The sequence below is a fragment of the Lampris incognitus genome, chromosome 3 (assembly GCF_029633865.1).
Source record: "Lampris incognitus isolate fLamInc1 chromosome 3, fLamInc1.hap2, whole genome shotgun sequence".
Taxonomy (NCBI): domain Eukaryota; kingdom Metazoa; phylum Chordata; class Actinopteri; order Lampriformes; family Lampridae; genus Lampris; species Lampris incognitus.
The window spans coordinates 98451924-98468703 of NC_079213.1; the positions used below are offsets into that span (position 1 = coordinate 98451924).

General features: G+C 46.9%; 1 protein-coding gene across 1 annotated transcript in view; it reads left to right on the forward strand.

Moving 5' to 3' along the window:
* The window catches only part of sema6bb (sema domain, transmembrane domain (TM), and cytoplasmic domain, (semaphorin) 6Bb), a 171025-nt gene that overhangs the window by 96911 nt on the left and 57334 nt on the right, over window positions 1-16780 (forward strand). Inside the window, exons 6-9 of the mRNA XM_056276002.1 lie at window positions 9139-9237; window positions 11718-11808; window positions 14831-14950; window positions 16143-16231. Coding sequence (XP_056131977.1) covers window positions 9139-9237; window positions 11718-11808; window positions 14831-14950; window positions 16143-16231 — 399 coding nt within the window. The remainder of the gene's footprint in view (window positions 1-9138; window positions 9238-11717; window positions 11809-14830; window positions 14951-16142; window positions 16232-16780) is intronic.

Consider the following 16780-nt stretch of genomic DNA (forward strand, 5'->3'; position numbering starts at 1 on the left):
GAATGGATGTGCTAGTGCACAGGCTTGCAAACATGGGTGCACACACACACACACACACACACACACACACACACACACACACACACACACACACACACACGGACACATATAGCTGGGCTCTTACCTACATGTAAGTGTGTTCACACACCCTTATGCTCAGATACACATGATTATTGCTCTCTCTCTCTCTAATATTGCCTCGCTTTCTGTCATGCTGTCACACATCTATTTTATTAGCCCCTCCGGGCTATCTGCCTGGAGGGGATTATGTGTTTGGTCACGCGTATGTGTGTGTGCAGCTAATCTTGCAAACTACTGGACCTATCAGCCTAAATTTGTTTTGTGCACAGTATGACCGTATGATCAAGAACCTCTTGTGGTTGCGGTGATTCAAAACCTTCAAAAAACGTTTGTTCTCGCTATCGCCACTTCCTCTCTTCATTCGCTCTCTAGGCTAATCTTGCAAACTCTAGGCTAATCTTGCAGCTAATCTTGCAAACTACTGGACCTTTAAGCCTGAATTTGTTTTGTGCACAGTATGACCGTATGATCAAGAACCTCTTGTGGTTGCGGTGATTGAAAACCTTCGAAAAGCGTTTGTTCTCGCTATCGCTACTTCCTCTCTTCATTCACTCTCTAGCTCAATCGACCAACGCTGTCATTGCTCCAATCCGAGTCAACCGTGCACATGCGCGACTCACATCTGCGGTTGACTGATTGGGCAGCGACATGATCAAAAGTTATTAAAAGAATTTTTATCATAAAAAAAACCTGAATAAAGGAACGACGTCTTCTTAAGTTGCCGTCAAAACAGGAAGTGTTGCATATTCTTGTCGCTACCCAATCTGAGTCAACCGTAGATGTGAGTTGCGCATGCGCGAGAGTAAACGGTTTACCCACATTGTCTTTATGCATGCTCAATAATCCAGGTAAGGAAATCACAGAAAGTTGGATCAGTTCATGTGGACACAACATTTATTGAGAGAAATGTTTCATCACTCATCGAAGTGACCTCTTCAGTCCCAGGAGACTCAGGGGTCTTCAGGAGACTGAAGAGGTCACTGAAGAGGCCAGGTGAACTGATTAAACTTTCTGTGATTTTACCCACATTGTTATATTATTGTATTGTGAAAATAAAGACAGGATTAGGATTAGACCAAAATGGTTGCATCGCAAACCTTTTCTTTCTGGAAAGTGCAAATTCATATTAGATTTGGTTGCATTTGTGCGACGGTCCGAGGCTGCACATCCACAGACTAACAGGCAAAATGCTTTCATTAGGTAGATTTTTTAGCTTGAGCGCTGCATATTAAAAACTTTTTACCCCCCATATTTTTGTTCAATTGACTCGGGCGCTGTGCAAAAGTCTTATGATGGCAGGAAAAACACTGGTTTTTCTGTCCACGTGTGTGTGTATCTGTCCATTGCTAATCTCACATACTACTGGACCTGTCAGCCTAATAATTTTTGTGCACAGTTATGACTGTATGATCAAGGACCTCTCATGGTTGCAGTGATTCAAAACCTTTGAAAAACATGTTTTACCCCGTAATTGAGTGCTAACGCCTCGGCTGGTTTGTCAACAGGTCTGAGCGCTGGAGAAGGGGCGATATGCATGGTGGAGATCTGCACTCTACTGGGTGCACTCTTCTAGTTTTTACTTTGTTTTAGTTAGATCTCTGTACCAACAATGCCAGGGTTTATTCCTAGTGCATGTAATGCACATGGCAATAAAAGAATTTCTGATTCTGATCTACACAAACTATAGAAAACCTCTGTGTTTTAAAAGCAACTAAACCTTATATCACTTATGTGAGTTTGCCACTATCTATAAATTGCTGAGCTAATCTTGGGACCAAGTGATGTAAGCATAACAGGATAAACACAGCTACAGAAAATAAAATGAATGATGGGTCTGTTTGATATAGCTGTTTTTATGAGCTAGCACTGACTAAACTGTTGACTGTAGTCAATACTTGCTCATGGTCACACCTCAGTCAAACGGACCCATCAATTACTGTATTAGCTGCAGCTGTGTTTATCCTGCTATGCTAACATCACAAGTACCAAACCCATCCAGCCTTTATCCAAGCGAATAAAACCTTGAATGTAGTTTTACGTTTCCTATGTCATACTATGTCCATACTTTGATACCCACAAGAAAGATGAACACGTTAAGATTTAGAAAACTTGGATCATGTGGTGAAATTCTATTCATATTTTATCTTTTTATTCAGCTATCGCGTTTCACTGCAATGTAGCACCTTTCTTTTTGCCAACATAAGAACTCTATCCATCTCAAGTGAGCATGTAAACTTTGATGTGGGGATTTTATTTGATGTTTGCCATTTTCATCAAGACTTTTTATTTGGAACAGCAAAATTCACATGAAAAAAGCTGGACGGAAATGTGGTCATTGTGGTATTTCACCTTTTGATGGTAGGCAAATCCAAAAGTAGTGTAAGATGTAGTTGTTCTTTAATAATCACCCAGGCCTTAATTTTCTGTTTACCTCTCTTTGCCCACAATGCCTCATGACCTCCCCTCTTTCCCTCCATGTCACCTCATGAAAATGCCCTGTTCTGCTTGGGGGGATGGTTGTGTCAGATGCATTCGCCACCAGTAATTGGTTTTGTAATTAAATATTTCTGCATGGTTGACCAGAAAGGGCATAGTATTCTCTTTAATTGGGCTGGAAATTCAATATCCTACTTTTTTTAGCCTTCTCTCCACCTCCTGTTTTGACCAAACCTTCAGCGTCCTCAAATTTTGCATCCAACTGCCATCGTTTTTTCTTCCTCATCTTCTATTTTCATCAGTTTCTCACCTCCAATCCCTTTTTTCCCTTTGTTTCTGTCTTTCGTTCCTTTTTTTTCAGTTCCATGTTCCCTATTCTGTATGATTTCCCCTCCCCCCTTTTCTCCCCAATTGTATCCGGCCAATTACCCCACTCTTCCGAGCCATCCTGGTCGCTGCTCCACCCCCTCTGCCAAGTCGGGGAGGGCTGCAGACTACCACATGCCTCTTCCGATTCATGTGGCGTTGCCAGCCGCTTCTTTTCACCTGACAGTGAGGAGTTTCGCCAGGGGGACGTAGCACATGGGAGGATCACGCTATTCCCCTCCCCCCTGAACAGGCACCCCGACCAACCAGAAGAGGCGCTAGTGCAGCAACCAGGACACATACCCACATTTGGCTTCCCACCTGCAGACACAATCAATTGTGTCTGTAGGGACGCCCGACCAAGCATGAGGCAATACAGGGATTTGAACCGGGATTCCTGTGTTGGTGGGCAACGGAATAGACCACTACGCCACCCGGATGCCCGTCCTATTCTGTATCTTTTGCATTTAAATTCTTCTTCTGTCATTCCCTTTCCAAAACTTTCCCTCTCTTCCCGTTGAGATTAGGCCTTGAGAGAGAAAGAAAATTATAGTGAAGGAAGGGAGATTTCCCAGGGTTAGGGCTGTGCCATCATATCCGGCCATGGCCACCATTTACAAACAAAGGGAATTCCACACAGACTGCTTTTTAAATAGCAGTTGTGCATTGTTACTAGTAGCACTTAATGAAATTATTTGATCAATAAATATTGTGTTGATCTTGCTCTCTGAGGAGGTCTGTGTTTTCAGCTGCGCAGGCCAGAGAAGGCCACACCTGTCAACAGACATGGTCTTGGCCTTTTGAGTCCTCTGAATCTTGAATTTTAATCAATCTGTAAATGCCACATTGGAGCCAATCCGTTTCCTTATAGTGGTGGCTCCTTAGACGGCCTGTCGTATGCACTGTATTTGGTTTCACAGCCATTTGACACCACATACAGATTGTACATAATGTTGATCTATACTGTAAAACGTTTTCGCACGCTACCATTAGTACTAGCTGCTTTTTTCAGTTTCTCGTTGGGGTGGCTGTGCAGGCACGGGGTTCATTTCCAGTTTCTTGGTTGAAATTTTGCTTCTTTTTTTTTCCTGCAAAATGGCCTTCCCCAAAGGCAAATGTATTTACAGCACATTATAGCCTCATTATTATATGCTTCTTTATGCCATGTAGTTTGCTTTATTGTGTCCAGGAGGAGATTTAGTTGAGCAATTTTGGAATTTATCGCTGTTTTCTTGGCTGGTTGTCCAGATGCAGTTCTGTCATGGGGTAATAACGGTTAAGTGCTCTGGTCAAGGATTCGATTGTCTTTATGAATGTGTAGTGTGTGTGTGTGTGTGTGTGTGTGTGTGTGTGTGTGTGTGTGTGTGTGTGTGTGTGTGTGTGTGTGTGTGTGTGTGTGTGTGTGTGTGTTTGTATTGCCTTGTTGGTGTTGTTCCTATGACATCATAATTAATGTTGCTCAAGGACCATCATTGCAACTGACCAATCACATTGTTGTGCTGTCGGCTGTCGTGTTTTTACGACTTGGGGGGCGAGGGGGAGAAGATGGTTGTGGGTTAGCATGGGTTAGCTATCGGTTAGGGTAAGGGTAAGGTAAGTGTAACGTTAGGGTTAGATTGAGGTTATGTTAGTTTAGCTTTGGTATTTTTCCAGTCTTTTCCCCTGTGTCACAAAAGCACCACATCTCAACAATGTGATTGGTCCGCTGCAGTGATGGTCCTGAAGTGACATTAATTATGTTGTCCCGGGAACAACACTCAGGGCCCAGACACACCAGACCAATTAGTGGCGACGAAGGCCAACTCTTGCATCGCCTCACGTCGCCTGCCGCCAGGGCCAAAAAGTAGCACTTGAACACACCACAAAGAGTACAGCCGATGGCCCTGATTCGCTAGCTTAGCACTGATTTGCTAAACTTAACAGCCAGTCAGAGTGATCTCTCTCACCGACGGGCTCCGCCGATTCAACATGCTGAATCGGCCGAAAAGCTGCCAACAGGGGTCCGATTAGTGGGACACACCGCAAAACTAGGGTCACAGATGCTCACCGACAGCCCGATGGTGTGTCAGGGCCCTTACACGGTGATATCAGATTGTGTGTGTGTGTGTGTGTGTGTGTGTGTGTGTGTGTGTGTGTGTGTGTGTGTGTGTGTGTGTGTGCGCGTGTGTCTGTCCACCAGGGATCATTGCTCCACTGACCCTGTGACCTGTAGGTCAACATGGCAGATCGACTCTGCTGCAGAGGCTGCCAAACAGCTGCTTGGCCTAGGCTGACCATCTCTCCATCTTTTTTTTCTCCTTCTTCCTCCATCAACCTCAGTCTATTTATTTCTCTCTCTCTCCCTTCCTTACTCTCTCTTCATCTCGCCTTCTTCTCCGACTCTATCACTCTCCCTCTTCTCCCCGCTGTTTTTTTATGGCCTACGGTGTGTTCGCTCAGAATCACTGTCAAGCGGTGTTGCAGAGAGACATGAATTAGCTTTAACATGCTGAGTAAGACCGCAGCGCCGAGACTGGGACATTGCAGCTAATTTCTGCAGCGCTGTTAATTTGTCCTCCGTCTACACACACACACACACACACACACACACACACACACACACACACACACACACTTTCCCTCATGTCCTACAACTGAAAGTCACTCTGTTTTAAGTCGGCATCTGTGTCAGAGATGTGCCTGGAAATGACAGGCCTGCTGTTAGTGATCAGAGTCAAATCACCCGGAGAGAGTGCCCACCATGGAGCCTGTTGTGTGTGTGCAGGGGTAGTGGGAGCATGTGGGAGAATCCTGGCTTGGTCCAGGCTCTTGGCAGAGGTAAGCTCTCCTCTGCGCTCACGGCCGCTCAGATCACGGGACCAGCCAGGCATATAATGGAAACTTTCGAGGAGCTGCTTGCTAAATATGACCCCTCCGATCCTACTGCCTTACATGGCTCCCTATGACCAAATATATTTTAAGTATGTCATGATATTAACCAACGATCTTTTATGGGAACATTCCCAGCCAAAAGAATGCCGCAGCAGGTTTTATGATTTGTAAACCTGTTTTGTGTTTGGGTCAAACAAAAGAGAGGAACCTGAGGATGTTTGAGAATCACATGAAGCGGTCAAACAACGTTAATCCGATTATTTTTTTTTTCCCTCAAAAAAATCTCCTTCATTAAAGCAAACGCCAAGCTTCATTTCAGCCACAAGCATCAAGTCAGTTGTTTTCTGCAGAGGACTGGATGGGAAACAGATGCAAAAGGTGGCGTCTCCTCACTTTCTAATGGTGTCTCACTCTTGTGGGCTTGTTTTGACCAGATGTGTTGTAGCAACAAAACAACAAGCCGCTGAGCCAATCCCTGTGCATGTCTGTGTGTGTGTTCTTGTGTTGCGCGCTATTTGTGCACCCCCTTTTCTGTCTGTGTGTTTGCATACGCGTGTGTGCGTTTGCCTGATTACATGCATGTATTTATTTGTGCATAAGGGAGATGCCGGTTATGCGTGCTTGAAACCGGTGAAGCAAGACATGCTATTGTTCAGGTCAACATCTGCAGGATAGAGGGAGGCCCACTGAGGCTGGAAGAGAGAGAGCATAGAAACCCGCCTTAGAGCAACAGACAGACGACCTGCTGCGTGCCTGCTTTGCAAGAAATATATGCGTATCCTAACATATACACACACATGCATAGCCTCACATACACTAGCATGCGTGCACACACACACCCTACCCTTGTCTTTTAACCACAGTGCCCCCTCCCTGCCCTGCCTTTTTCTTTTTCCTCCATTCACAAATACAAACATATTTGCATTCAGATTAGAGCCCCTGTGTAATTCATCTGGGCTGTGCGGATTAATTATTCATAATCTAGACAGCAACGCCATCAGAAGGGAGGAGGGTGGAGGAGGAGTGGGACGGGAGGGAGGAGGGTAGTCGTCTGGCTTTTTAGGGAAGGCTTGCCAGCCAGCACAGGTGGCGTTTTGTCTGGAGGATGCCCAGGCAACGAGGGAGTGGAGAGGAGGAGGGGGAAGGAGGAGGAAAGGATGATGTGTAGGAAGAGAGAGAGGGAAGTCGAAAGAGAAATCAGCATATACAGCAGTTGGATTTATTGTTTAATTCAGTGATTGGCTACTTGATTTATAAGTCCTCTGTAAATGGTTATCGTGGCGTCTTAAATCAGTGGGTTGAAATGAGCCTCGGGTACAGTCAGAACCATACCCCAGATTACTCTGGGGAATATTTGGAAAACGGGTCAAGCAAACGAAAATAAAATAAAAAAGGTATACACAGTTTTGTGTGAATTCCCGTGGTATGAGATGAAAAGACATCAAAACTTGAATAGATGGATTATTATGGAAGAGTGTGCAGGCTGGGAAGCTGCATCCACCCGACTCTTTATCCTGTCGTCATGCTAGGTTTCATTTTATGCCGAAGAGCACTGCCAAAAAGCCTGTGTTTGTGCGGTGGTTCGGCTCCTCTCAGTATTTACTACTCTCTCCGAGATGCTGGCATTAGGACCGGGTTGTTATTAAGAGTGCTTCATCTGGCTTTGTGATCACAGCCCTGACCGGCTGGGCAACCAACAGACTGTACTCCCACTGACAAACAGCATGCAAATGGTTCTCACACATGAAAATGCATCTGTGCTGCGATACACAGTGACGCACAGAGCACACAGAGTGCATGTGCGCGTACACGTGCATGGTAAACCCAAATAACCAGGCGCGCTTGACAGCCACGTACACAGACTGCACAGTGTATGAGCGAGATAATGTACATGCAATGATCATGCAATGATCATCATGCAAGGCTGCGGACATGCGCACACAAGAGTGAGCGGCACTCGCATGGGATTCACAAATGCGACTAGGTATGCGGTAAGCACTGAGCGGTGACTCTTCATATGTCACTCTTTGCTCTGTCTCATATTGCCGCAGCGCGAGAAATGTTCACCTCACACCTCACTACTCCCTACACACACACACACACACACAAACACACACACCAGCCCCCCCCTTTCTTATTTGACTGCTGAAAAATGAGAATCCTTTGGGGAGTGGAGTTGGAGGGGAGTGGGGTGGGGGGGGTGGGGGTGATTAGGTGGAGCATCTGGAATAACACTCATCCATGGAGCCCTGAGCCCCTTCTTTCTCTGATCTCTTATGCACACACAAACACACACACTTCACATCTCCTTCCATACTGCCCACATTGCTCCCTCTTTTTCCGATGACATCAGTACATTAGTTGATGCAGTGGTCTTGAAGTGGGCTTCATTTGGTGTGTGTGTGTGTGTGTGTGTGTGTGCGCGCATGCGTGTAAGTGTGTTTGTGCACAAGGGTAACTTTGTATGTGGTAGTCTGTTCATGCTCAATTGTTCATAATTGTTTTTTTGTTGGCATCAGGGAGTGTGTGTATGTGGGGATTTTTGTGCCTGTACCTGTCCGTGTTCATTTATGTGTGTGCGTATGGCTATGTAGTATGTGTTTTGTATAGCTGTGTGTGTGTGTATGTGTGTTTGTGTGTGGCTTAACCGGTGCCATCCTGGCTGGGACGCTGACAGCTCGGGGAGGGGGCTGTTGGCGGCTGTCCATCAAGGATCTTCTGTACTGTATGTCACCGCTCAGCTCCACACACACACACACACACACACACACACACACACACACACACACACAGGTGGTCACCACCACCACCACCAAACATAGCCATCTCTCATCGTGGGACTCTTCTCTTGAGGGACAACTCGCTTCCCTGTTGTCATGGACGCGTGCATGATTGACTGAAATTGTGACTTGGAGTTTATTTTGGTATTAAGCAGGCTTGATCTAGTTTGAAGGCTTGCTGTGGAGAAAATTAGCTTTTAATCTGCTGCTTGTTTTAAAATCCCAAGGTTGGTTTGGATTATCATCTGTCAATCAAGCGACTCCCCACTGCAATGGGACGTGTATGAGGCTGAAAGCTTAGTGTGCATGTGTGCGTGCGTGCGTGCGTGCGTGCGTGCGTACGTGCGTGCATGTGTGTGTGAAAAGTTAGAAACTCGGGAGTCTCCTCAGGCCAGTTCAGACTCAATATCAGTTTGATTGACAGCAGTAATGGTCTGATAATTCTACACGTTAGGCATCTCAACAGCCTCATTTCAACTTGCAGTTGGGATAATCAGCCTGCAAAAAGTAAATCCATTCTTTTTTTGCTTTCACTTGATCATCTTGCTTTTCTTTTATTCAGTGCACCCCCCAACCCTGCTCACTTTCTTTCTTTTTTCTCTAGGACGAGTGCCGTAACTTCATGAAGGTGCTGCTTAGCAGACAAGGCGGCCTGTTTGTCTGTGGGACCAACGCATTCAACCCGCTATGTGCCAACTATACTGTGAGTGCTACAGCACACTGTGCCACGCTAACCTGCCATTACAACTGTGCTGCTCGTTCCCACATCTGTCAGCGGTCCAGCCATGTATTATGTTTTATTTATTTATTTGTTTTTTTTTTGTTTTTTTTTGTTTTTTTGGAATTTCCCCCTTTTTTCTCCCCAATTGTACCCGGCCAATTACCCCACTCTTCCGAGCCGTCCCAGTCGCTGCTCCACCCCCTCTGCTGATCCAGGGAGGGCTGCAGACTACCACATGCCTCCTCCGATACATGTGGAGTCGCCAGCCACTTCTTTTCACCTGACAGTGAGGAGTTTCTCCAGGGGGATGTCGTGCGTGGGAGGATCATGCTATTCCCCCCAGTCCCCCCCCCCTGAATAGGTGCCCCGACCGACTAAAGGAGGTGCTAGTGTAGCGACCAGGACACATACCCACATCCGGCTTCCCACCGGCAGACATGGCCAATTGTGTCTGTAGGGACGCCCGACCAAGCCGGAGATAACACAGGAATTCGAACCGGCGATCCCATGTTGGTAGGCAACAGAATAGACCCCCACGCCACCCGGACACCCCGGTGTGATGTCATTGATAAATTGAATATCTCTGTACCTGGAGCTAGGGACTTTCATGCACAGCACAATTAGTAAGGCTGATCACGTCAAAAATTAATTAAACAGCTTCATTCGATACAACTTCATTAAACTTTTTTTTTCATCCTTGAAGCCGCGTCCCTTCCCAGAAGATACTTAACATCGTTGCAAAGCTTTGTTTTCCACAGATACGCTAGTTATTATTGCTCACTGGTTAAACTCAGTGGTCTCTCACGCTTGTTATTGTCGAGAGCCGGAGACGACCAATCAGAAAAGAGAGAAGGGGGGAGAAAATGTGCAGAGCCGAGATGAGAGAACCCTGAAGACTTGTTTGTGTGTGTTTATTTTTATCATCTACTGTTAAAAGTTCAGCCCTAGTTCTCTAACAAGAGAAGGGAGGAAGGAGGAAGAAACAAACAGATTCAGCCCATAACTAGTGACTGAGCTGATTCAACCAATTAGCCACAAATAACCTCTGTATAGTCCCAATAGCCCCCCTTTTTTTCCTCCCCAATTGTACTTGGCCAATTACTCCACTCTTCCGAGCTGTCCGAGTCGCTGCCGATCCGAGGAGGGCTGCAGACTACCACGTCTCCTCCAATACATGTGGCTTCTTTTCACCTGACAGTGAGGAGTTTCACCAGGGGGACGTAGCGTGTGGGGGGATCATGCTATTCCCCCCAGTTCCCCCTCCCTCTCGAACAGGCGCCCCGACCGACCAGAGGAAGTGTTAGCGCAGCGACCTGGACACATACCCATATCCGGCTTCCCAACCGCCGACGTGGCCAATTGTGTCTGTAGGGGCGCCCGACCAAGCCGGAAGTAACATGGGGATTCGAACTGGACAGCCCCGTGTTGGTAGACGATGGAATAGACCGCCACGCCGCCCGGAAGACTTCAATACTCTCTCTGAAATAGATAAGCCGAACTCCACTTTGGCTTTCGGTAGTCATCTGTCCAGCAGAAACATACTTGAATCCTTCACCGCGGCACCTGCTCCAAATTCAGCCCAGTTCCTGTATCACTCAATTACACTTAACAATCTCAAGCCTGTGAAAGAAAGACTACACATAAATATTAATCATCTGCTCGGATGATTTCACATCATTCGGGTGGAATATTTAATGAGGGACAAGGGCGGCTGAGTGGGAGAATGGGGTAAAAAAAGAAAATCCCACTTTCGCTATCAAAGGCTTTTGAGATAAGTGTTATTTTCGGTCTGTCCCATTTCAAACATGGTGCACCACCAGAACCATGTGCCGTACCTGGCCCATTATCTGTCAGCCACTAACAACGTTCTGCAACAATGCAGAACATACCTGTCGCTGCCTGATGGGCTGTCTTCATCTCCGGGGACTAGTTAACCATGCTAGCTACTGTTTTATTTATAGCCATGTTTTAATGAAACGACACCGATAAATTATTTCATTTCAACTGTGGATGAGAATTAGGCGGGGCCGTTAAGCTGGTTTTCCTGTGGCTGCCTTTTAGATGAATGTGTTTTCAACGCTGTGTGCAGAAAAACAAAGTGTGACAGAGATTGCGTATGCAGTTAGATATGCATGAAGCGATGCTGTGACTGTGTGGGTGTATGGACCTGCACTTGAGTGCGTTTGTGTGTGTGCGTTGGAGAAAAAGAGTGGGTGGATCTTTTTTTTTCATCTATATGCGAATGAGTGCGTGACTCTCTTGTTGTTGTTTTACATAATTGCCACCAGTGAATCATTATTTGGCACTTATGAAAATTGTCTCTAATTGCCATCCTCTTGTGGTTTGTGTTTATGATGCCACTGTGTTGCTGTAGATACATTCATACTTTTTTTACTTCATTGATTGTCAGTGTTCCTGTGTGTGCTCATGCCCGCACATATATTTGTGTGTGTGTGTATTAGGGGGACACTCTGGAGATGATTGGGGAAACTGTCAGTGGGATGGCGAGGTGCCCGTATGACCCCAAACATGCCAATGTAGCTTTATTTGCAGGTAAGAGCACACATTTCTTTTGATATTTAATTCCTTACATAAATCACTGGATGGGCCACATCACACAATTCCCCCCCCCCCCTTTTTCTCCCCAAGCGTATCTGGCCAATTACCCCACTCTTCTGAGCCGTCCCGGTCGCTGCTCCACCCCCTCTGCCGATCTGGGGAGGGCTGCAGACTACCACATGCCTCCTCCGATACATGTAGAGTCACCAGCCGCTTCTTTTCACCTGACAGTGAGGGGTTTCACCAGGGTGACGTAGCACATGGGAGGGTCACGCTATTCCCCCAAGTTCCCCCTCCCCCCGAACAGGCGCCCCGACCGACCAGAGGAGGTGCTAATGCAACAACCAGGACACATACCCACATCCGGCTTCCCACGTGCAGACATGACCAATTGTGTCTGTAGGGACGCCTGACCAAGCCGGAAGCAACACGGGCGAGCCCCGTGTTGGTAGGCAACGGAATAGACCGCTACGCCACATGGATGCCCCCACATCACACAATTTCAGCCCAAACTTGAAAGCAAACAGCATTAAAATGTGTTGTCACGACCTCAGCTATTTTTACTCCAGTAGTCATACTAATGTTTCTACATGTGACTCTCTGTGAAGGAACAGAATAAAATCAGATCTTTCACCACTGAAGTCAGGTCAGTTTATTCATAGAGAACATTTAAAAACGACATTCATTGATCAAAGTGCTTTACAGAGAGATTAAAATGATTACAATCAAACAAAACTACAGGAATGATCAAATGAAAACAGACATAAATAACAGGAAGCAAGTAAAGTGATAAAAGCATAGCGTATCTTGGTGAAATCATAACCCAAGCAGCATTACACAAACATAAAAAAAAATACAAATAAAAGCCAGAGTGGTCAGGCATGTTGTCATGACAACAATTAAGAGGCTAAAGAAAAAAGATGGGTCTTTAGACAGATTTTAAAAACATCAATGGAGAGGGAAGATCTTGTTATTAGTGTCAAATTATTCCACAATTTAGGGCCAACAGCTGAAAATGCTTGATCACCTTTGGTTTTTAACTGGGTGCGTGGAGTGAAGAGCAGTGATTGGTCAGCAGATCTGAGGGGTCTGCAGGTGGAACGGTGGATGAACACTTCAGAAATCAGAAACACTCATTTCATTTCATGCACTTGCGCACATGAAATAAAACGAAACATCGTTTCCCCCAGCCCACAGCAGTGCAACACAACAACAAAAACACATATCCAAAAACCACAAGAACACATATATCCAAACTAACACATTAAGCAAAAAAAAAAAATCACTGTCCATGAGAACGAACGCCAGCCAGGATGACTGTCGGAACTGCTGGTCTGCATGGGCTAGCAGTTAGCTTAGTCTGCCCCGCTTCCGCGTCCTATCAGACCGCCCCCGGTGTTTCCTCCGTGGGCACAGCTCCGGTCAGGGCCATGGTCCTTGGGCCCACAGGATGCAGCAGACCAAGCTCCCTCAGCCGATCCAGCGCTAGCTCTCCCAGCCAGACACCTTCAACACACACACCCCGCACTCCACACGGCGACACTAAAAACACAGTCAAGGCTAGGCGAGGCCGCCGCCAGATCGCCCTCGGTGTTATCGGAACTGCTGGTCTGCATGGGTTACCAGTTAGCTTAGCCTGTCCCGCTTCCACATCCTGTTGGACCGCCCTTGGTGTTACCTCTTCGGGCACAGCTCCAGGCAGGGCAGTGGTCCCTGGGCCCACAGGACGCAGCAGACCAAGCTCTCCCAGCTGATCCAGCGCCAGCTCTCCTAGCCATCAAACGAAGACAAACTTAGACGCAGGTGTGGACAAAGACACTGCATGGATGGTACTGGGTGAGGCCATTGCAAACGTGAATTAGCGCTGCCATCTTCCCACACCGGTACTGGGTGAGGCCGCTGCAAATGTGAATTTCCCCCGCCATCTTCCCACACTGGGAGCGTAACATGGATGTTCACAAATGTAACTGGTGCCAGTCCACGCAGTGCTTTAAAAACAAATAAAAGAATCTTAAGATCAATTCTGAACAGCCAGTACAGGAGGATGTGGTCTCTCCTCTTGGTACCAAGCTGCATTTTGGACCAGTAGTAGTGGTAGTAGTGGTAGACGAGATAGGGCTGACTGACTGATTCCTACATAGAGGGAATTGCATATCTTACTGAATACCCTACATGCACTGGAGAAATTAGCCACCAGTGTTATTTCAGACAATATGCCAAAGTCATATCATATGGGGTGGTACGGTGGCGCAAGTGGTTAGCGCGGTCACCTCACAGCAAGAAGGTCCAGGGTTCGAACCCCGGGGTAGTCCAACCTTAGGGGTCACCATCTGTCTGGAGTTTGCATGTTCTCCCTGTGTCTGCGTAGGTTTCCTCCGGGTGCCCCGGTTTCCTCCCACAGTCCAAAGACATATAGGTCAGGTGAATTGGCCATACTAAATTGTCTCTAGGTGTGAATGTGTGCGTGTGTCGGCCCTGTGATGGTCTGGCGGCCTGTCCAGGGTGCCTCCCCGCCTGCCGTCCAGTGACTGCTGGGATAGGCTCCAGCATCCCCATGACCCTGAGTAAGGATAAGCGGTTTGGATAATGAATGAATGAATGCCAAAGTCACTCACTTGCATTGTTTACTTCCTGGGATTGCAACACTTTAGTGTAATCAAATAAAGTGGTCCTCTCTCGCTGAAAACTACAGAGAGCCTCAACTATTTTACCATCATCCCATCAGCCAACATTAGCTAAAAGCAGAAATGCAGTTTCTTCTCCGTGAGTGGTTGGCAGCCACTATTATCTGTTACACACACATTATTGACTAGTGAGTAGTGTCATGTTTATGATGCAGTGCTGTCGCAATACAACATTATTCGCTCCGGTTTTATTGGTTCAAGCTAAGCTGTTTATATGAAATGGATTGTTACTCTGACTGGCTCCCTGCCGTACTCATCTGTGTGTGTGTGTGTGTGTGTGTGTGTGTGTGTGTGTGTGTGTGTGTGTGTGTGTGTGTGTGTGTGTGTGTCAGAGGGGAATCTGTTTACAGCTACAGTGACAGACTTCCTGGCCATTGATGCAGTGATCTACCGGAGCCTTGGGGACAGCCCCGCCCTGCGCACCGTCAAACATGACTCCAAATGGTTCAGAGGTACCTCCAGATAAGTGTGTGTGTGTGTGTGTGTGTGTGTTTGTTTGTGTGTGTGTGCGCGCGCGCATCCGTGTCCTTTATTGATGTATGTGCTCCTGTGTTCTTTGCATACTGAGAGAGAGTGTGTACAGGGGTGTGTCCATTTGCATTTGAATATTTACTCATGTGGGTGATAGTTTTACTTTTGCAGTATCAAGTATCTGTTCCCATCAGTAGCATTCCTACTATTTCGGAGTGGGTGGTACGGTGGTGCAGTGGTTAGCGCTGTCGTCTCATAGCAGGAAAGTCCTGGGTTCGAACCCCCGGGGGGTCATCCAAGGTCATCCTCAGTGTGGAGTTTGCAAAAACATGCATGCTAGGGTTAATACTCCTGTCTGTGGCCTTGACTGAGGCATGGCAAGAAGAACTGGAGTTGGTCCCCGGGTGCTGCACAGCGGCTGCCCACTGCTCCTAGCTACACAGCTAGGATGGGTTAAATGCAGAGCGTAATTTCTCCACAGGGATCAATAAAGTATCTCAAAATCAAGAAAAAAAAGTTCAGTTGTTGTTATTGTTGTTGCTGTTGTCGTCGTCATTGTTGTTGTTGTCAGCATCTGATGGGCTGAGTTTATGTCCAACTCGCTTAGCAGCAAGATCAATAAGTGTATCGTTAGCCGAGTCCTGAATCAGCAGACTGCCAGTGATGGGCTGACAAACCCTTTCTTGTTCAGGTCAGTGGAGACATTGCAGTTAAGCTAGCTACTCCCAAGACCATGTCTGGACCGTCTGCATTGAAGACACATTACCATTAAACACAAAGGTGACAAGGGAATGAAAAAAACACACACAAAAAAGTGCAATAAAAGACTTGAGATGCAGCCAGACCCAGGTGTAATATTGCAACAGTGGAGCAGTGTGACAGCCAAGTAGCAAATATATAAAGGAGGTAATGTGCTTATCGCTGGGTACGAAATCCTATTCGGCCATGTACTGAAATTAAACAGTCTGTGCATCTTTCTGTCTGTCCTCTCTCTGCCTCCCCATCTTGGATGTGAATGATGTGTATGCAAGCGGAGCCACTGTGCGATATTGACGCTCTCGCTCACTGTCCGTCGATATTTCATTCACCTCGGTCTCTGTCTTTATGTTTCCTTCCATCTTTCTCAATATCTATCTCCCTCGCCCTCTTTCTCCCCCCCCCCTTTCCATTTAGAGCCATATTTTGTCAGCGCTGTCGAGTGGGGACCTCACATTTACTTCTTCTTCAGAGAGATGGCCATGGAGTTTAACTACCTGGAAAAGGTAGATGAGTCATGCTGCACTGAGCTCAGCCACGCTGAATCATAAGTCTTACGTTAAGACGCGTGAATAAGAACCATGATTCGAATTCCCAAACCCTTAATAGTCACAGAGATGAAGGGCATCCGGGTGGCGTAGCGGTCTATTCCGTTGCCTGCCAACACGGGGATCGCTGGTTTGAATCCCCGTGTTACCTCCGGCTTGGTCGGGCATCCCTACAGACACAATTGACCGTGTCTTAGGGTGGAAAGCCAGATGTGGGTATGTGTCCTAGTCACTGCACTAGCACCTCCTTTGGTCGGTCGGGGCGCCTGTTCGGGGGGGAAGGGGGAACTGGGGGGAATAGCGTGATCCTCCCATGCGCTACGCCCCCCTGGCGAAAGTCCTCACTGTCAGGTGAAAAGAAGCGGCTGACGACTCCACATGTATCAGAGGAGGCATGTGGTAGTCTGTAGCCCTCCCCGGATCGGCAGAGGGGGAGGAGCAGTGACCAAGAAGGCTTGGAAAAGTAGGGTAATTGGCCAAGTACAACTGGGGAGAAAAATTGGGAAA